At 27.9% G+C, this 22,493-nt stretch overlaps 2 protein-coding genes across 2 annotated transcripts; both read right to left on the bottom strand.

Moving 5' to 3' along the window:
* Positions 1 to 1,526: 1,526 nt before the first annotated feature.
* Positions 1,527 to 6,252, bottom strand: LOC132254265 (cuscuta receptor 1-like). Its single transcript, XM_059739555.1, has 2 exons — positions 6,181 to 6,252; positions 1,527 to 3,838 (listed from the first exon to the last, which is right to left on the bottom strand). The coding sequence occupies exons 1-2, from the start codon at positions 6,250 to 6,252 to the stop codon at positions 1,577 to 1,579; spliced, it is 2,334 nt and encodes a 777-aa protein (XP_059595538.1). The 3' UTR covers positions 1,527 to 1,576.
* On the bottom strand, positions 6,230 to 22,289 carry LOC132254264 (receptor like protein 21-like). Its single transcript, XM_059739554.1, has 9 exons — positions 21,854 to 22,289; positions 20,679 to 20,834; positions 20,502 to 20,576; positions 17,245 to 17,400; positions 17,088 to 17,153; positions 11,409 to 11,564; positions 11,246 to 11,320; positions 7,109 to 7,255; positions 6,230 to 6,959 (listed from the first exon to the last, which is right to left on the bottom strand). The coding sequence occupies exons 1-9, from the start codon at positions 22,275 to 22,277 to the stop codon at positions 6,253 to 6,255; spliced, it is 1,962 nt and encodes a 653-aa protein (XP_059595537.1). The 5' UTR covers positions 22,278 to 22,289; the 3' UTR covers positions 6,230 to 6,252.
* Between the last annotated feature and the right edge of the window lie 204 nt (positions 22,290 to 22,493).

Raw genomic sequence — 22,493 nt, 5'->3', positions numbered from 1 at the left:
CATAACTAAATTTAAATATTTTTAAATTTAATTATTTTACAAAATATATATAAAAAAAACTCATTAACAATATTATTAAAATGTTTTTTTATATTTTTAATAATATGTTAAATATAATTCCAAAAAGAAAATAATTAAAATTATTTTATTTGAAGTAAAGTTTAAAGGAATAAATAATCTATCAGGGGAATGATGTAATCATGCATCATTTCAAAAAAATTGTATTTTTTTTAAACTTTGATTTTTTATTTTCAAACAATATGGGTTTCAGGCAAAATAACTTTCAAAATATCTACTTAGTGAAAATAATCAATATTCCAAATTTACCTTCAAACCCTCCTCTCTAACCTCCAGCCAACTACCACCTTTTTTCTTTTTCTTTTTTTCTTTTATTTATTTATTTTTATTTACTTTGATAAGACAAATGAGTTCATCATTACTATAATTAATTTTTAAAGAAAATAACTTTAACACGTGGCAATTATTATACCACATGATTTTTCTTTTATCTTTTTCCCCACCTCTATAATATCCCCATCTTCTTTTTTACTCTTTTTTTTTTTTATAAAAATTTGTTAGCTTGATGAAATCTTTTTAATTTATTTTTTTAATATTTCATTTTTTATATTTATTAATTTTAATTATTTATGAACATTTTTAAACATAAAATAATAATATATAATAAATAATTATTGATAATAAATTTAATATAAAAATAAATACGTGATGAACAAATTTAGAAATTTAGAACATAAAATAATAATATATTCAACTTTTTTTATATATTGGTTTCCTAATGAATTAAAGAAATTCATGATTTTGTTTTTCTTTTTTTAAATATTTCATGCTTTATTATTAAAAATATAAATTAAACTAAGAAATTCATGATGTTTTAATCTCTCTTAATTTCATAAAATAGTTCAGAATATGATGCAAATAAAAATAAGTAAATTCATATAAATTAAAATGAATAATATTGCACCCTAATTAGATGGTTTATTTCCCATCACAGTTTTAGAAATATTTTACATGTTATTATGTTTGTCATCCCTCCCCTTTTTAAAACAAATAATTGTGTAATATATTTATCAATTATTACAATCAAAGAAAAAGTGTTAGTGCCCTACAAAAGAAAAGAAAACATTACTTTGTGATTGATATTTCAATCATTGCTATAATAAATAAATAAACATTTCTAACAAATTGAAAGATTATTTTTGAATTCCCATACTACGCCAAACAATTCTAAGATAATAATTTAATACTTCCTTGAATTGTTTTTCCAATTATTTATTATTTTCTTTCTTCTTTATTTTTTAAAATCTGACTATGAAATTATTTTAATGCTAAAAGTTCCTAAAAATTTGAATTTTCTTTTATAAGAGTAACGTAATATGGTTAAATCTTGAATTTAACAATACATAATAAATAACGGAACTTGAAAATAAAATCAAAAGATGTTAGAATTTGAGCAAAGTATGTAAGTTTCAGCTCATAGCATTATACATCCCATTTCTTTCTATCCCAGGGAAACAAATAGTAGTTAATTATGCAAATATCATCCAATTAAAAGTATCTAATTATACAAATATGCCGATAACTTGGAAAGACTATCAAAAACAAAATAATAGCAGGAATATATACATTCCTCGATAAAATTGAACCATCTATGACGCCAATAAGGATTGATGTAAAGGATGATAACAAATCCTAACAAGATCATGATATATGAAGTAGTAAAACTTGCAAAGAAAACAACATGATTGATATCATACCATTTTGCCTCACTTTCAAAAGACTGTGATGGTGCGCATGGTGACTCAATACTTGTGTTGCATTTCCTCTTTAATAGTTCCCCACAAAGGAAAGGATTACCTTCATAGCTTCTTTCATCAAATGTCCCAAATTGTGCTTTGGTATCTGGAACTCTACCAGAGAAGTTGTTGTAAGCCACACTAAACACCTCTAAAAAATTGAGTTCAACTAGCTCTAGAGGAATTTCTCCACCCAGTTTATTATAAGAAAGGTCTAAGCTCTCTATTTGAGAAAGATTGGAGAAACTCTTTGGAATGGAGCCATTCAATTGATTGTGAGACAAGTTCAATGCACGAATCCAACTTAGCATTCCAAGTTCATGAGGAATTTCACCTGTCAAGTTGTTACATGATAAGTCCAATCCAGACATGAATTCAAGGATGCCACCTCTGTAGAAGTCATGCCTGTTCTTGGTGACAAACTCAACTTCATCTTTTTCATTATATGTTGGACTTAAGAACTCCCAATGTTTCACCAAGTAACCTGCATATACAAGATCAGAATTCAGTTCATACCAATACATGAACTGTCCAAACACGTTGTCCTCCTTTTTCGTCTCCCCAAATCGGATATGGCCAAAGCATCTAGGAATTGGCCCTGAAAAAGAGTTGTTTGAAAGATCCATCAAGCTTATTTCAGTCAAATGACAAAGATGATTTGGAATAAAACCACTTAAAAGGTTCCCTCTCAGCAAAAGAATCCTTAGCTTCAAAAGTGCAGAGATTGAATTGGGAATACTTCCAAATAACCTGTTTTCTCTAATATCCAAAGTCAATAGATTTGAGGAATTGAGAAAATCTCTGGGTATTAATCCTGTAAACATGTTCCCTTGCAAATGTAGATGCTCTAAATACTCCATGCTCTTCAAAGAAGGAAGAGATCCTGAAAGAGCATTTTGAGAAACGTCAAGAAACTCCATCCGTTGCAATTGAGAAATCTCAGGTGGTAATTTGCCTTTAAAATTATTGTTGCCCATGACCAATGTTCTCAATAATGTCATGTTACCTATCCAGCTTGGAATTTCACCTGACATGTAGTTGTTGCTCACATCCAACACCCACAACCAAGAGATTCTGGAGATTACATTTGACAGAGTTCCCGTGAACTGATTATTGCCCAAATACAAACACAATAACCCAGTCAAGTTAAAGTCCCTTGAAAATATTTCACCATGAAATTTATTATTTGATAATTTCAGAATCTCCAAATCTTTTGCTGCAAGCAATTGCTTTGGTACTTCTCCAGAGAAATTATTGGTAGACAAATCCAAAATCTGTAAGGCTCTTAGTTCAGCTATTGAGGATGGGATAATACCTTCAAAACCATTGTTGGATAAATTTAGAGACGTAATATTTGGAATCATATGGGCCACATTTTCTTGAAGTTGTCCATCCAACTGATTGTGTGAGATATCCAATGAATTGATACGGGTATTAGGTCCCAAGGGAAGTAGTTGACCCATTAAAGAGTTATTCCTCAGGAGTAGAATTTCCAGTCTCGTATTGTTTTCAAGCAGCCAATTGGGGAAACTTCCTGTCAAGTTATTATGGGAGAGATCAACCCCCACTAACCTGAATTGGTATTGAAGAAAACCAGGAAGGTCACCGGTGAGCTTACAGCTGGATAGAGAGAGAACCTTCAACTGAAACAGGGGAACCCAACCAACTGGATATTCAGTTTCTACCTCAAATTTTTTGTTATCCCTTCCAAATTCCTTAAATTTGATGTTATCCCTTCCAAGTATGACCACTTGAAGCTTGGAGTGATTAGCAAAAGAGCTGAAAGAGAATGAACCCTCAAACTGATTATAACTGAGATCGATGTACTCCAGGGATGTGAGATTAGGTAATAAAGGGGAAGAAAGATTTCCGGAGAATAGGTTGGCAGAGATATCCAATAACCTCAGAGATGTGAAATTATTCAAACATGGAGGAAGGATCCCTTGGAATAAGTTGTAAGAAAGATCTAACTCTTGAAGCTTATTCAATTGGCAGAAACCTACAAAAGAGAATAAGACATGTAACTAATCATCTCCTTAACTTGTCTTTGACTCCAAACTTACAGCCAACTATTACTCACCATTACATTAATGAGGTCTTCATGAATTAAGAGCTCTAGATGAATTAAATTAATGTTTTTCATTAAATATTAAAAATTACAAGACATCAATTAATTACCATAAAAAACAACATATTAAAAAAATTGTTGAATATGATCTTCTTAGACATCAACAATGATGGTAATATTTATGATCTTAAATAATAATCTTTAAATCTAAAAATTATTCTTCATTGAATAAGTTTATTCCAAATTGTTGAATTTTTCAAATCTATAAAAAGAAATATGAATATAAATGATGTTAAGAGATTTTTTACATGATTTAGTATTATAATCTAGAGACAAAAATGTTTATTCCTTTCCTTGAATTTTCATTGAAAGAATTTTTATTCAAATTTTGTATCAAATGAAGCAATTTGATTATACTTACTTTCAAAAATTCAATTTCCTTAATTTTTTGTTATTCGTGATTCATTGTTTCTCCTTAAATTTATCTTAACTCCTAATTAAAAATTAATTTTCTTTTAAAGTGTGATTCATGTATGAAAAGGAGCAAGAAAAAAAAAATAATTTTCCTATATTTGCATAAAATACTAAAAAGTAAGAAAACATTCTAAAAAAATAAAAAAATAAAACTGAAAATTTTCTTCCCCATTTATCTTAGGTTGTGTTTACTACCAAGAAAGTTTGAGGGAAAAGAAATAGAGTAGGGAAAAAAAGAGAGAGAGAATGAAAAAAATAAAAAAGGAATTATAAAATAATTTTCTTGTTTGGTTGTCCATAGCAAAATTAAAGGAAAGAGAAATAAATTTTTGAAAAATATACTTTTTTTAAACTTTCTTTTACCTTTTTCTTCCTTAACATTTTTTAATGGGAACAAAATAATTTCCTAATTCCTTGCTTTTCCCTCATTTTGTTTTCCTTACTTTTTCCACAATTACTTACAATTAGTTGTTATTCACTGTTAATGAGGTCTTTATGAATTATAAACATTGGTAACTCTAAATGTTGTAAAGATTCATTAAGAACAAACACATGCTTATATAATTTATAAGGCAAGATACTTATTTCTAGCTTACATTAACTACAACTTTTTTTTTTTTACAATATTTATCTTCTCTAATCTATATGAAACAAACAAATCATAACATATGTACCTTGATTTTGTAAAGAACCATTGAGATAATTTCCGGCCGGGGATAAAGACTTGAGATGAGGCATCAATCTTATAGATGATGGAATAATCCCACTTAAGGAATTAGAACTCAAATCTAGTATCTCCAAATTGCTTAAGCTTGCAAAAACTGTCAAAAGAAAATTAAAATAACTAGTATAAGAAAAGACATCTTTCTTAAATACAAATAAAATAAAACGTTTGTTACTTTAAAAAAAATTACCAATACCTATCGTTTCATTTTTTTTTTATACCAAACTAAAGAAATGCATTGTTTTTATAAATTAGAATACTTGCCTACTTTCCTATAAAAATATCTAAATTCCCAACAAATATTTTTATCTACTCTGTGGGAGCTATACCTATTCTTGGTAACAAACTCAACTTCATCTACTTCATCAGGGAGTTCACTAGAGAAAAATAAATATTTTATTAAGTAACCCGTATATATAGAAGGATTGCTTTCTGAATACGAATCCAACGTCGGTATATACACATTGTGCTCAGTTTTGAAATCTCCAAATCCGATATGACCAAAGCATCCGGAAATTGACCCAGAAAAATTGTTTGAAAGATCCATGAAACTTATTTTAGTCAAATGACAAAGCTGATATGGAATGAAACCACTTAAAAGGTTTCCTCTTAGCTCTAAAAGTCTAGAGATTGAATTGGAAATACTTCCAAATAACCTGTTGTCTCTGATATCCAAAGTCAATAGATATGAGGAATTGAGAAAATCTTTGGGTATCAATCTTGTAAACATGTTCCCTTGCAAATGTAAATGCTCTAAATACTTCATGCTCTTAAGCGTTTTGAGAAACGTCAAGAAATATCATCCCCGACAATTGAGAAATCTCAGGTGGTAATTTGCCTTTAAAACTATTGTTGCCCAACACCAGTGTAGTCAAATCGGTCATGTTACCTATCCAGCTTGGAATTTCACCTAACATGTTGTTGTTACTCACATCTAACACCCACAACCTAGAGATTCTGGAGATTACATTTGACAGTGTTCCCCTGAACTGATTATTGTCCAAATGCAAAAACCCTAACTGAGTCAAGTTAAAGTCCCTTGAAAATATTTCACTATGAAATTTATTATTTGATAATTTCAGAAGCCACAAATATTTTACCGCAAGCAATTGCTTTGGTACTTTCCTTGAGAAACTATTAGCAGACAAATCCAACGACCCTAAGGAACTCATTTAAGCTATTGAGGATGGGATAATACCTTTAAAACCATTGTTGGATAAATTTAGAAACATAATATTTTGAATCATATGGACCACATTTTCTTGAAGTTGTCCATCCAACTGATTGTGTGAGATATCCAATGAACTGATACGAGTATTAGGTCTCAGGGGAAGTAGTTGACCCATTAAAGAGTTATTCATCAGGGCTAGAAATTCTAGTCTTGTGTTGTTTTCAAGCAACCAATTGGCGAACCTTCTCGTCAAGTTATTATGGGATAGATCAACCACCACTAAGTTGGATAGCATAAGAGCTTCCAACTGAAACAGGGGAACCCAACCAACTGGATATTCAGTTTCTACCTCAAATTTGTTGTTATTCCTTCCAAGTTTGACCACTTGAAGGTTGGAGTGATTAGCAAAAGAGCTGAAAGAGAATGAACCCTCAAACTGATTGTAACTGAGATCGATGTACTCCTGGGATGCGAGATTAGGTAACAGAGGGGAAGAAAGATTTCCGGAGAATAGGTTGGAAGAAAGATCCAATAACCTCAAAGATGTCAAATTATTCAAACATGGAGGAAGGATCCCTTGGAATAAGTTGTAAGAAAGATCTAATTCTTGAAGCTTATTCAATTGGCAGAAGCCTACAAAAGAGAATAAGGCATGTAACCAATCATCTCCTCGTCTTGTCAATGCCCCCAAACTTACAACTAGTTGTTACTTACAGTTGATGATGTCTTTATGAATTAAGAATAATGTTTTTCATTAAATACCAAAAATTAATAGACATGCATGACTTAGTTGGTATAAAGAACAAACAAGATATTAAAAAAGATAACAGAAAAACCTGTAATCACAATATATGTACCTTGATTTGGTAAGGAACCATTGAGGTAATTTCTAGCCAGGGATAAAGACTTGAGAGAAGACAACAATCTTATAGACGATGGAACGATCCCACTAAATGAATTATCACTCAAATCCAATACCTCCAAATTGCTTAAGCTTGCAAAATCTATCAAAAGAAAATCAAAATAACTAGTGTAATAAAAGTTATTGTTATTAAATCAAAATAAATTAAAATGATTTAAACAAACTACCTTAAAAAATGATCAAAGCCTATCATTTTACCTTTTTTCATACCATACTAGAAAAATGCATTTGTCTTATAAAAGTATCTAAATTTCCAACTACCTTTTTTTTTTTTAATCATTTATCATATTCAACAATGACTATAATATTTATGATCTTCTTAAATAATAATATTTTATTCTAAAAATTATTCTTCCTTGAATCAGTTTTCTCCAAATTATTGGGTTTTTCAAATCCATAAAAAGAAAGATGAACATAAACGATGTTAGGATATTTTTTTAAGTGATTTAGTATTATAGTCTAGAGATAAAGTTGTTTTTTTTTTCCTTTCCTTGAATTTTCATTGAAAGAATTTTTATTCAAATTTTGTATCAAACAAACCAATCTCATTATACTTAGGTGGTGTTTGTTTTTTTTGTCTTTTTGCTGAAAGCCATTTAGTTTTAGAATTTAGGTTGTTTGTTTTTTACTTTTTCATGACTTATTATAAACTTTTTACTAAATAGAAAAAGCCAAAATATGTGGCTTTTTCTAAATAGAAAAAAATAACACAATGGTTTTTTTTACTTTTTAATACTTAATAGAAATAAAATACTACAAAAACAAACAACCTAATATTTAATACTATTAAGTATTAAGGTTCTATTTAGAATTAAGTAAAAAAACAAACACCACCTTACTCTCAAAAAATTAAATTTCCTTAATTTTTTGTTACTAGTTGCATTGTTTCTTCGTAAATCTATGTAACTCTTAATTAGAGTTTAAAGTATGCTTGATTCTTGAAAAGCAACAAGGAAAAGAAAAAATAAAGAAAAATAGTTTTCTTATATTTGGATAACATACAAAAAAGGTAAGAAAAATACTAAATAAATAAATGATAAAATATTTTCTTCCCTATTTATCTTAGGTAATGTTTACTACCTAGAAAGTTTGAGGGAAAGGAAATAGAGTAGGGAAAAAAAAAGAATGTTAAAAAAAGGTCAAAAAAGAATTTCAAAATCATTTTCTTGTTTGGTTATCCATACCAACTTTAAGGGAAAGAAAATTCAATTTTTGAAAAATATACTTTCTTTAAACTTTCTTCACCTTTTTCTTCCTTAGCATTTTTTATGGGGATGAAAAAATTTGCCACTTTCCTTGATTTTCCTTTATTTTTCTCCTTATTTTTTTTCATGGTTACTTGCAATTAGTTGTTACTTCTTGTTAATGAGGTCTCTGTGAATTATAAACATTAGTAACTCTGAATGTTGTAAATATTAATCAAGAACAAAACATGCTTACACAATTGAAAAAACAAGTTTTTTAGTTTTAGCTTACATTAACTATGACAACTTTTTTTTTTTATACAATATTTATCCTCTCTAATCTCTATGAAACAAAGAAAGCATAACATATGTACCTTGTTTGTAGTGAACCATTGGGGGAATGGGACACATGGTTGTTGATTGTCCTTGCCTTAAAAACATTAGGTATGAAGGCTATGTAGGTGACTTGGAGTAATTCCATGTTTGATGATTGTAGGGCTAAGAACTCAAATGAAAGTAAAGATGTACAAAATGATAATCTTATTGCTTTTGTTCATATGCAGCTAATTTTGATTATGATCCATTGGGTTAATTGAATCCTAATGAAAAAAATGAGTTTTATTTTAATGATGTACAAGGAAAACTAAAAACAAAGGTTGAAAGCATAAAAGTGAATAAAAAGACATTAAAATTAATGAGCTCTATGATTCTTTGAAAATTAAAAATATCAACATATTAAATGAACATATTGTTAATAAGGTGAAGTTTCTAAGGACTAAACATAAAACTATCAATGATAAAGATAAAGATTTAACTCTAAAAGTTGAAAAGTTGAGGAACGACATGACCAATACTAATGAAATATTTAATTTTAGGTCTAAGATCATTAAGAAATATTTAGTAAAGAAAAATTTGTATGTGATAAACATGACATATAATATATTAGCAAGGTTAGCATTCCCACAAGTGGGAAAATAAACTTTGTAACAGTTAAGTAGGGTCTTTCTTATGTGGAAGCATCCTCGAGCACTACCCCTTTTTGCACCATGTGCAATAAGTTTGGACATGACCAAAGTAAGTGCTATTGCAAATTCTTCAATAGGTTTTAGTCATATGTTAAATTGCTAGTAAATGAGTCCAACTTCCTTATATTTCTTTTTTTACAAGGCCATTTCATGAAGTACCCAAAACATATGTTAAATTGTTCCTTAGTACTTTCATTGCTATTAGATGACATAGATTCTAGTATTATATTGAGCATTGTGGGTCTCATTGCATATACCACCCATATTGGCTCATATTATACACCTTGTCATTTTTCATATTATTTTAGGAAGTTGTAAATGAGAAATTAAAAGTAATTACTAGAGGTATATAATTTTCATAGGTAAAAGGAATTTCCTCAAGGATTATAAATGGATAACTAATAATTAGTTCCAGAATGTTAATTAAATTATGTTTTCAAAATATATAAAATGTTGGTCCTAATGTGAAATTCCACATCACCTAAGGAGAAAAGTTTCTACGACTTTATATTTAGTAGACTTCTCATAAACGTATAGAGATATTTTAAAGTAGGCCTTGACCCAAAGTGAATAACATCTATATAGGAGCAAGCGAGCCCTTACACTTAGGCTAAATTTGTATATGATAAACATGGCATAAAATATATTAGCAAGATTGAGACTTCCATAAGTGGGAAAACAAAGCATCCTCTAGCAACACCCCTTTTTGCACCATGTGCAATAAATTTGGACATGACCAAAGTAAGTGCTATTGCAAATGATTCAATAGGTTCTAGTCATATGTTAAATTACTAGTAAATGAGTCCAACTACCTTAGATTTCTTTTTTTACAAGGCCAATTGCATAAAGTGCCCAAAACAATTGTTTTTATTACTTAGTGCTTTCATTGCTATTAGATGACATAGATACTAGTACTATATTGAGCATTGTGGGTCTCATTGCATATTCCACCCATATTGGTAGATATTGTACACTTTGTCATTTTTCATATTATTTTAGGAAGTTGTAAATGAGAAATTAAAGGTAATTACTAGAGGTATATAATTTGCATAGGTAAAAGGAATTTCCTCTAGGATTATAAATGGATAACTAATAATTAGTTCTAAAATGTTAATTAAATTATGTTTTCAAAATATATACAATGTTGGTCCTAATGTGAAATTCCACATCACCTAAGAAGAAAAGTTTCTACGACTTTATATTTAGTAGACTTCTCATAAATGTATAGAGATATTTTAAAGTAGGCCTTGACCCAAAGTGAATAACATCTATATAGGAGCAAGTGAGCCCTTACACTTAGGCCAAAACTTTTACTTGACACGTGTTGACCAACATTGAATATAGTACGAATTTAATTAATTATGACCTACCATTCATTTTGTAGTTTCATATATTGCATAGTTATTTGAAGTCTAATTTCAAAATTTGATTATTTGTGTGTGTGGGATTATAATACTAGTCTATAAACATCTATTAATAAAAGAGCTTAATTATGCTAGTCACAACTTTATGTAGTTATGGTAATTTAAATTGAAGTTCTTTTTTATCAAATTTAGGAAACCCTATCTTCAACAAATATTGACCATTAAATCCAAAAGTAGTCTAACCTCTTCAATCAATATAAGGTATAAGTTAAATTATGTTATTTATGACTTTTCTCTTTGATTAAATTAGGAAGACAAATGTACTTCTAGCCTAGTGCTTAAACACTAAGCATGGGTTGATTTTTCCATTTCATTTTCCTATGTAAAATGCTAAACAATATCAAGAAAATCCAAATAACCAAGTAATGATAATAGATAAAACAATTTAATTAATTTATTATATGCCCTAAATATAATGATAATTCTGATTAGAATTTACCTTGGATTGATAGGGAGCCATTGAATCTATTCCAACTTAAATCCAGTGTCATCAAGTTTCCAAAAATAGATAATTCTGTAAGATGGTTCAAGAAAGAAAATAAAATTGAAAAAATAAATTATGGTAGAGTGGTTACTAAGGATATTAAAAGAATAAGCAATACCTTGGGAAGGAAAAAGTCCCTCAATATAGTTGTTGCTTACAACTAGTGTTTTAAGGGATGTGAGTCCACTCAACTGTTTTATAATGGTCTTGTTGAACCAATTATAACCAAGGTTTAAGATTTCCAACTTTTTCAGCTTAGACAAACTTTTAAAACCTACAAGAAGATCAAAGAAAGTAAAGATATTAATATTTCATATTTTTAAAAATAAAAAGCTCGTAGTTGATTATAACCTTGGTAGTTGCTAAACCTTTAAAAATATTTTCAATATATATTGTTTAAACTCTCAAGAAATAATATAATTACCATTAGTACAACTATTGTCTCAATGTTAAGTAGATATAATTATCACTAACACGTTTGATTACTTTTGTTTGTTTCTTCTCTAATTTAGTAGAATACCTAAACAAGATCATTAACTTAATGCTATTACAATCCTATCACTTCTACTTAGCCTGTTTATTCTCTTTCCCAATTAATTAATATAAATTCATAGGTTCATCTAAGCCTTAAACTTGATTGAATAGAGGAACTATGTTGTCTTACTTCACTTTTGGAATCAAATGTTTCTTAATAAGAATGTATTTTATCACTTCTATCTTTATTGTCTAAGATAGGAATTGAATAGATACCTAATGCTAGCTATTTTAACAAACCAATTTATTCTTTTACCTAGATAACAAAATCTAAACTCACAAATTCTTGACTGTATAAAGTACATGCTCTCTTGCATAAATTTTGGTATCTAAGTTTGGTTATTGATAGTCATAAAAAAGAAGCTTTAGAGCAAGACCAACTAATGATGAACAAAACATAATACTCTTGAATCATGGAGGAACATAGGCCCGCTTGTTAATGGACAATAAGGTTCTATATTCAAGAACAAGTAATGATAATAGTGACAAGGATGTGAATCAGGAACAAGTACACCAGGTTTTACATTTACTTGAAAGGCATGGATTAAAGGCTAATTGAGTTCAAGAATTTATGCAATATCCCATGCTTTAGACTGATTATAGACTTGTAAGAGAGGGATAAGTACTGCATAGTCTTATCATAAAAATAAAAATTTGTTCTAAACTTTCAAAGAAAGGTAGATCTCACTCTATATTTAGATTGGTTTGCAACTATACTCAAGTGTTTTGATTTTTATTTATTTTTCCAACATGTGGTGCCAGTAAATGAGTTTGGATGGAAGTTTATGCCTTCAACCTACTAAGTTCTGAGACTCAATCAACTTGTTAAGTTAAAAAGTTGTTTTTATTCTAGTGTATATGCATATTTATTTAGAAATGAAGGAATTGATCAATTTCTTCATTGAGCTAATTTGTTGTACCTAGCAAGCTTTCCAAAGTGCACAAATAGTGACAACAAATGAAAAATTATAATTTCTAGTGATGAGTAATATTATTGATAACACCTATTATATATATTTTTTTCTTATTGATATGCCAAATGGTGAGTGAATACAAAAAAATTGCATTTACCATTTTTTTTATATTAGTAATACTATTTATATGCATGAATTATCACCTTGATAATCCCTTGTTTTGTAAAAAACTAACATCTGAATTTGACCCAAATTGAAAGACAAAAAGACCCACTTGCGACTATGCATATAAAGTTGAATTTAGTTTAATTTCGACAATGGATTTGGATATGTTTTTTATAATGTCATACACTATTTGTTGATTTTTATGTAATATCTTAAGTTTTAAAACATCAAGGGCACTTTGAAAACAACATGATTTATGTGATTCGATAGTTGTTGTTCATAGAGCTTTTGATAAATGGACTTAGTTGTGCTATTGAAAAGTTTTGGGTTTTTTTTTTCTTTTGTAGGTGAAGTTGTATTGTATTAATTGAAATTTTTAGCCATTTTAGGTTTGAGGACTAAAATACTTATTTTCCTTTTTTAGCAATGTTATTTTTACTTGAATATGCAATTATTGTTTATCCAATCTTTAAAATTAATCAAATCATCCTTTGTATAAGATGAACCCTCCTTCACCTCTTAGTCATACACACCCAATAACCTAGTGTCCAATAATTTTGTTGTCTTACAAATTTTTAGGAATTAGAATTACAAAACCTGATGAATTTTAAATCCAAGACTAGTTTGTTCTTGTTTGATGTATAAATTAAATTCAATTACTATGTACTTTTAAGGAGTTTTTATAATTTTTGTCTTTGTTTAAGCACAAAAAATAAAAAATAAAAATTAACAACTAAATCCTAATGCTTAAATTTGATGATTGATCGACTACATTTCGCTATCTTGTAAAACAAGTTTCAAAGAGAGACTTATTTGTTATCAAGTTAACATTGATTAGTGACTTAAATTCAAGTAACTTTCAACCTACTTGTAATTGGTAAATACTCAATAAGGAGATTAGTATGTGAGTGAAAAGATAATGAGATATGGATGACTACTTAAATATACCCAACAACTAGAAGGTATTTTGAAAAATTTATGTGTTTTTTACTATGTTAAGTTGATTAACTACATCCATTATAAACAAATATCAATAATAACTTTAAATTCAAATCAAGTTATTCTTTAGAAGCATTGCTTTTATAAAAATTTTAAATTGGACGTTATATTTATTGATCACTTAAAATCTAACAAGTGATTCCTTAGAAAAGTTCTTACTTTCTATCTAGAACTTCTATTGTCCCTCTAATAGGCATTTAAAAAATCAATAAATTTTAGTTAAAGTTTTACTTGACAATCTTAACCCTTGGGTTTGTTATTTTATTTAATTATGATTTCAACTTGCTCAAAAGTAAGTTCATCAATATTTTCTACATCTTCATGAATGCTATACATAGCTTGAGTACAATTCTCTTCTTGAATTGGTTTCTCTCCATTTATTAGAAGCAAATTAACATGCAATTTAAAATACTCCTTTAAAACAATTTGAACAATTAGAATCATGATACCAAACTCTATTGGTGAAATTTCTTACTAACTATGCCCAAGGTTATGAATTTGTTCTTCTTAAATTTATCAACCTAAGTTATCACGAACATATGTAGAGGTGCATGAATATTTCCACAAATAATGTTCTATGGGCTACCTTATAAGTAAATACTCATTTATTTAGTCAACTCATATTAGCATTATCAAGATCAAGTATGCAATTATTACATCAATCTCTTGATGCAATCACTCGATGTATTTTATTTTCAAACAAAGTTGTTGTTTATAAGCATCAATTAACTCTAAAAAAAGGAGCATTCTATGTTTATGACCATCATAGTGGTAGTAGCAGATATAGTATTCACTATTTGGTATTTGAATTTAATATAGTAAGGTCGGTTTAAATACCAATTAATATGAATATAAAAAGATTACGGAGACTCTTGAATTAACATTTATTAGAGAGAAAATTTTCACCTAAAAGTTTATGAACCTACTTTATTTAGTTGGTCAATTTATAGGCTCTATAAAATCCTAATATTAATCAATGAATTGGGAGAAAAATTACAAATATGGACTCAAGGTTGGTTTAAACGTGGAGCTGAACAAGGCCCAAGGACCTAGGTGCAGCCCAAGCTTGGCCCTAAACTTGAAACCACTTTTTAGACTTGAACAAACCAGAAAATTTCTTTAGCTTGCCTACAAGTAGCCAAGAAAAGTCATAAAATAGTTGGGAATAAGTTCTTGGTCAAATTGCATATCACTGATAAGACTTTGTGATTATAATGCTTTGCTACTCATAGAAACTCCATTAATCCTTAAAGATTTCTTTAACTTAGTAGCCAAAAGTGCATGAGAACATTGAAGCTCATGCTTAGTAGGTAGAAATGTGAAATATCTTATAATATTTGATTCAAAATTTTGATGGGCAATGGATCCTACGAGTTACATTCTAATTTGAAAAGAAAAAGTTGCAAAATTGAATGAAGGAAACATGGTTCTGGTATATATAAGGTTAGAACATTATGGTTATGGTTATGTTATATTTCTCTATTTGCCACTAGATCAAATAAATGCTAGTATTGTCTCTATATTTTTTATCCTATGACTCATATACATGTGAGACCTTATAATCTTCCTAGTGCTTTCTCACCCACATTTACATTTGAGAGAGAAAAATTGAAGGTTAGAAATTCAATTTTTGATAATTGAATAGTTTCAACTATCAACATGCTTGCGGATGAGTAATGATAATCTCCATAAAGATCAAGAACCTCATTTTTTTCTAAATGTACAATAATAGGTATTAAGTGTCGTCACCATTATTATTCTTCATAGTATTCTTAACTACATTTTTTATACTATTACACTCATAATACATTTAATACACAAAATAATAATTCTAGGGAATAAAAAATATAAAAATTAATAATTACTCTTTATTCATTTGGTTATTTTGATCCAATATTTAGCTTCTAATTAGTTTTGATCCAATACATTTAATACATCATTGAATTTTTTTATTTTTATTTTTAATATCCATCTGGTTCAAGTCTAACTAAGTCTATCTCAAAAAACCCCATTTAGTGTTCATATTAATCTATGTATTTTTTCTTTTAAATTTTAATTTTAATTTATGTATTTTTTTTTTTGTTTACATTCTCTATTTGTATTCTTGACCTTTTTATTATTATTTTTACTTCTTAATTTTTTTTTTCATTTAGTTTTTATTTTTAAAATTTAAGAAGATTAAAATTTTCTATTTTGTTGTATATTGTTTCTTATTGATATTTTTATTTGAATAATTATATGTACATTTATGGGTGTCTACCCTTGTCTCCATATAATATTTTTTTTATTCTTCCTATATATATATATGGGTGACCCATAAATGCTTAAATTCTTAAGAAACCCAAAAGCCCATATAACTGCTTGAAATTTTTTGTTCTAGCAATAAGATGAAATAATTATTTTAAAATGGAATAGTTATTCCATATAACAAAAGAGATATCAAACTAACTAATACCATGGAATTGTTATTTTGTTTCTTCACCTATTATATATATCAAACATGATTCTAGGTTTTTTCCAATCAAAGTATTATTGGATTTCTTTTATTGATAAATGAGCTTAGCAATGCTCCTAATACATTTTGTATAGCTTTTTGCAACATAAGTTGTAGCTTTATTGATCATCAAAAAATTGCAAACCTAACCATGGATTCAAAGTCTAAAGTACTTTTATTATCTTTTATTAATAGTTGCAGTTGCAGTTATAGTTATAGAGAACATTATTTCATTAATTTTTATATTTCAAAATTATATTACTAATATTAATCATCTTCACTTTTCAGGTTGTAAACCTTATAGCCCAAAATAAAAAAACTCCTTGTTATCTAGAAAATTTTAGGATAAGTTAAGGAACTAATCTTTTTTTTTTTTTTTCTTTTTTGTCTATTGATATATAAAGTCTAACTAATATACATTTTCATGGTTTTCTCTTTGATTACTATACACGAACATAAATTTACAAGAAAATTCTTTTTCAACTATTAGAATTTTATTGCATACATTGATTACCATGTTTTTCATTGTGCCATGTAAAATTCTTAAATGTTGTACACCTAAACATTCTTTCAATTATGTTACGAAGAATAACTAAATAATAGTCATGCACAAATTGATAGGCAAAGAATGTTGATTTTAGTTATGTTCTTACATGATATATATATAACCAAAACTTCACTTTGTATTTACCTTGCATGCCAATAAAGAAATTCCCACTTAGGTCCAACATCACCAAGTTTTCTAGAGTGCATAATTCTACAACACCATTGAGGGGAAAAAAGATAAAAGATGTTGACAATAATAATATTTTATCATTAATAATAATAATAATAATAATTACACATACCTTGGATCGGAAAAAATCCTCCATCATAGTTCCATCCTAGAGAAAGATTTTTAAGGGATGTAAATATATTCAATTGTTGTAGGCTAGTGTTTTTGAACTTGTTGTGATTGAGGTTCAAGGTCTCGAGCTTTTTGAATATGGACAAGCCTTGTGAATCTACAAGAAAATTATAAAAAATTATAAAATTTCAAATTTCATATTTGCATATGTAAACAATTCAAACTTTTAACCTTCATAGAACGATTGAACCTTTAGCAAAAATAATTTGTGTTCAATATAGACTATAGAAAATTATCATAATTAACTTGCTTTTCAACTTCCTCATGTTGAAAACTACATGCACTTCTAAATAGTTTATTTATATTTTTATATTATATTTCAATAAGGGAACTACAAGATTCTTAATCACATAGGTACAAGAAATAGAGAAAATTTTGATTATCTTATAACCGATATTGATATTTTATTACAAGATTTTCACCTCCTATCATCCACTATTCTTCTCTACATATCTATTATTAAGGAAGTCTTATTCATATTCTTAATCATTTATTAGTTTCTTACAAACCAGAACTTGCCATTATATGTTATGTAGGAAGGTATTTTCTTTTACCTTCAAAAAGTAATTGCAAAGGTTGAGTAATGCAAACTCTCTACAACTTTCATTATCTCTTGATCTGAGAAACATTCTTAATTTAACAATTAATTTGTAATTTGGATACACTTCTATTTTTTTGAACAAAAACTTTTATACCAAATATAGGAATTGTTATACTAAAAATACAAATTCTAAAAAATACTTCTCGAAATTTTTAAAATTTGAAGAATTTTTTTGTTTAAGTCTTTACTTTTTATACATATAAGATTTCTTATATTTCATTAAAGAGTTTTTTTTTTCAAAATAAAAAAATAGAAGAAAGGAAGTGTATTCAAACCATATCTAAACTATCACTTGTTAGTTCAACAAAAACTGATACTTAATTTCTTTTGCATTATCATTAAGGAAAAGCTTTCTTCTCATGTAAGTACTGTAGTTCAAAGTGGTAACATAAAGTTAGCTATACAAGTAGAAAGCACTAGTAGATGTGTTCAAGTTGCAGATCATTAATCATTACAATAGCACCCAAGCTACTAAACTAAATTACATAGTTTTTTTTAATCTCCATATGAATTATTTCTAACCCAACTAGTCTTAATCATAATATAAATGGTTAATTAGCTTTCTAGCAACCTTTTCCATAATTCCAAAAGTATGAGTTTTGCTCTGTTAGCTCTATGAAATATAATTCATTCCCCCGATGCATATAGAAGTGATGCAAAATGGGTATTTGTTGCCAATTTCTAACAATTAATAATGGTAGCAATCAAATAAAATAAAAAACAATCACTTCAAATCATCAAGTATTTTCATTAGAATAGTTTATTTTTCTTTCTAGTGAATCAAATAAAAGACTTCTATAACTATTTTAAAATATTTATGAAACTACATCAATATCATGTATGAAAGTATTCATTGAAATCAAGTTAATTGATTTATAGAAAAAAAAATTCAATTACTTATAAAAATATTAGTTATATCAAATATGTTGCACATGCTTGATGCATCTAATTGGAACCTGAAAGTTGAAATGATGACCAATACTATTTTACATCAAATTTTATGACATTACAAAAGAAAAATAACTAATGAGAAGAATTTGTTGGTTAATTTGATAATTAAGAGTAATATAATGTTACAAATAAAATGGTCCATAGAGCTTGAAGGAGCTTTCGTGATATTTGTGAATTTAAACATGAAAATTCGTTCTTTGTGTCTTTTTAATATGAATCCTAACTAAATAAGGAAAATTATCTTTTGAACTCAAAATTTTGTATACATTTATAATAGGTTTAATTGACCAAAGTTTGTCCATGCCAGTAGGTTGTGGTTGTGGATGGATGGAAATGCACAGATGCTCATAAGTTGGGCTTTACTCAATCCAGTGTCAAACCAGTTGGACTACATCTTAAAATAATAAGGCATGGGCCCTACCCAAGGCCGGGTTATTTAGACTCCAACAAACAGATGGGTTTTTATTAGTTGGGTCTAACATTTAGTCTTAGGTCAACCCAATTACATTTAATAGGGATTGGTCCTTATTGGGGTCAAAATTTATGATATTTCATTAATCGAACACTATCAATCAGAAATATTGGAAACCAAGATAGAAACAACCACTAGAATCCCACAAACTGGATTAAGTATTACATGATTGTATAAATAATAAAGGTGTGTGTATATGTTAGGGTAATGTGTTTTCGGTCAATAGGCTATTTAAGAAGGTATTTCCTTTTTCAATTTTAGCAAGAATATTTTCTTTCACCTTGAAAATTCATTGCAAAGCTTGAATAACACAAACTTCTCTACAATTTCCATTATTATTTATTAGAAATGAGTTTAAATAATTTAAAATAAGTGAAATAAGTGTAAAGTAGCATATAAAAATAATTTATTAAATTTAAATTTATTTTTATTTTATTTCACTTTTTCTTTCCTTCTAATTTTCTTTTCTATTTTCTGTTCCTCATATTTTCTGCAAACCAAACATAACTTAAGGATTCGTGAAAAGTATTAAGAAAAGAGAAAAAAATTAAAGAAAATGATTTTATTATGTTTGGTTGTATTGTAAAAACTATAAAATAAAATAAAAAATAATTAGAAACTTATGCATTTTCAAATCTTTCATCTTTACATTGAAGAATTAAAATAAGTGAAACAAGTTTAAAGTAACATATAAAAATAATGTATTTACTTTAATCACTTTTATATTTTTCTTCACTTTTTTTCTTTTCTTTTACTTTTCCTCTCTACTTTTTTCTCCTTTCATTTTCCCTCAATTTTTTTGGCAACCAAACATAGCATAAAGGTATCACATACTTTTCATTTTCCTTGTGTGTGTGTGTGTTGTAAGAAAATTTTAAAATACTTATGAAACTATATTAATCTTATACATGTAAGTATTTATTGATAATCAAGTTAATTACTTCATAAAAAAAAATTCAATTACTTATGAAAATATTAGTTATATTAAACATCTTGTGCATGCTTGATGCATTTTAATTAAAACTTATAAATTGAAAGGATGATTTAGACTACGTTATATCAAATTTAATGATATTACAAAGAAAAGTAACTAATGAGAAGAAATTGTTTGTTAATCTTACCTTTAATTTAATAACAAAATATCATAAGTTTTTTTAGCAAGGTAATGAAGTACCTTGCAATAGTTGAAAGCTTTCCAAATCATTATAGCTTAGATCCAACACTTCCAAATTTCTTAAACTAGCTAATTCTGCAACAAACATGAATCAAAAGAGAGATTAACTAAGGAACATTAAAAGTTAGAAATATATTTTACTTAATTTCAAAGAAACAATGTGGACATATAACATGCCTCGAATGGAAAAAGATCCATTCAATCCCATGCTGCAAATAGCCAATGTCTTGAGTGATGTTATTGTGCCCAAAGATTTTAAGGCACTTTTGTCAAACTCATTACCACTTATGTCCAAGATCTCCAATTTCTTTAAACTTGATAACCTTTTAAATCCTGTAAAATAGAGTAATATAACTTTAATTAGAAGCATGAATTACAAGTTGAGATCTTCATATTTAAATATGTAAGCTTACATGTCTTTAATATAAGAATATGCATCCAAATTTCTAATTCAATTTAGTGATTTTTGTGTTTAAATGTTAGAAATAAAAAAGTCCATAGAGCTTCAAAGAGCTTTTGTGATCTTTGTGAATTTTAAACATGAAAATTTTCATTTTTTGTGCCCCTATAATTTGAATCCTAACTAAATAAAGGAAATTATTTTTTGAATTAAAGTTTTTATATTCATTTTAACATTGTATGGAGAATCCATCTAATAGGTTTAATTGATTAAATTTTGTCCCTGAAAATGTCATATTAATGGGTTGTGGATGGGTGGAATTTGGAAATGCATAGATGGTCATGGGTTGGGATTTACTCTATTCATTATTAAACCAACCCGACATCAGCTTAAAACAATAAGGCTTGGACCTTACCCGAGGCTCGTTTTTTTTTTTTTTTTTGTAAATGTGAAATTTTGAAGATGGTGATTCCTCATTTGAAAGCAATAGTCAAATTTTGTGATCACCTTTCTTTAACCAATCTCTATCAATTTGGAATATAGAAATCAAGCTTTTTAGGAATGGAAGATAAGGAAAGACAATTCAGCAAAAATGATAAGGATATGGGAGACTAAGTGTTCCTGTTAATTAATAATTGTGAAATTGCTCACTCTTAGTTGAATCCTACTTATTGGGTTGAGTGTGAAATGATGGCATAAATAACAAGTATGCTTATCTATATAAGGCTAATGTAATTATACTTTTTCTAAAATAATAATTTTTTTATTGTTTTGTTTAAATGATAATTTACATTATAAATTTTAATAATTAGTAATTGTTCTTATATTAAATTCAATAGTTACTAGTGACCATTTTGTCTCCACCTGAACACTTTTAAGAACATATGCTATTAGTTCCTTTAGAATGTTTGGAGTATAAGTGAAGAAAATTTAAAGGTGAGAAGTAACATACCTTCATTCTCAATAAACCCATCAAATGAGTTTGCAGACAAGTTTAGATGGTGAAGTTCTTCAAAAGGAAGGAATAGGGAGACATTTAGTAACCAGAATTTGGCATTTTCATAATAGTACCAATTGTCTTCCAAAAAATTTTGTTGTTGCCTTATATCATTGAGGAAAAGCTTCTTAACTTGACCTGTGGTGGGATTGCAAATAACCCGCTCCCAATTACAACATTCACTAGTGTTGTTATCTAACCATGAAGGGAGGAGAAAATCTGCATGCTCATCATTCAATTTAAGAAAAGCCTTGAATTCAAGCAAACCCATCTTCTCTTCTTCGATGCAACCTTTGCATTCACATATTTGAACCAAGAGTAATATAAAAACCCACATCAAATATTTAGATGACAAACTCTCCATTGAAAGTTCAAACATGAAGTACAAAAGAAAGACAGTATTAAGTTGCTTTTGATATGCAAATAGATGAAGAGTATTTAACATAGTTGGTCCATCGTTCTTACCTACAAATTATCTTGACTAATAGTTTGACAGGGCCCACCATGCATGCTGAAGTCTATATTAATTCTATTCAAAAAGGCTATTTATGAGAAAAGAAATTGTGATAGATACAAATTATAGGGAAGACTTGGT

This window comes from Vitis vinifera, chromosome 9 (genome assembly GCF_030704535.1).
Source record: "Vitis vinifera cultivar Pinot Noir 40024 chromosome 9, ASM3070453v1".
Classification (NCBI taxonomy): domain Eukaryota; kingdom Viridiplantae; phylum Streptophyta; class Magnoliopsida; order Vitales; family Vitaceae; genus Vitis; species Vitis vinifera.
This window is presented reverse-complemented; position numbering and strand designations above follow the sequence as displayed.

What these genes read in the sequence shown, in the direction of transcription:
- LOC132254265 (XM_059739555.1), bottom strand. Translation starts at nt 6,252, where the DNA reads ATGAGTTCCTTAGGGTCGTTGGATTTGTCTGCTAATAGTTTCTCAAGG. An exon ending in TACCAAAGCAATTGCTTGCG is followed by an intron (nt 3,839 to 6,180) that starts GTAAAATATTTG and finishes GGAGATGATTAG; the next exon opens with TTACATGTCTTATTCTCTTT.
- LOC132254264 (XM_059739554.1), bottom strand. Translation starts at nt 22,277, where the DNA reads ATGTTTGAACTTTCAATGGAGAGTTTGTCATCTAAATATTTGATGTGG. An exon ending in TTTCTTTATTGGCATGCAAG is followed by an intron (nt 11,565 to 17,087) that starts GTAAATACAAAG and finishes ATCTTCTTGTAG; the next exon opens with GTTTTAAAAGTTTGTCTAAG. An exon ending in TGGTTCCTTACCAAATCAAG is followed by an intron (nt 6,960 to 7,108) that starts GTACATATATTG and finishes TCAACTGTAAGT; the next exon opens with AACAACTAGTTGTAAGTTTG.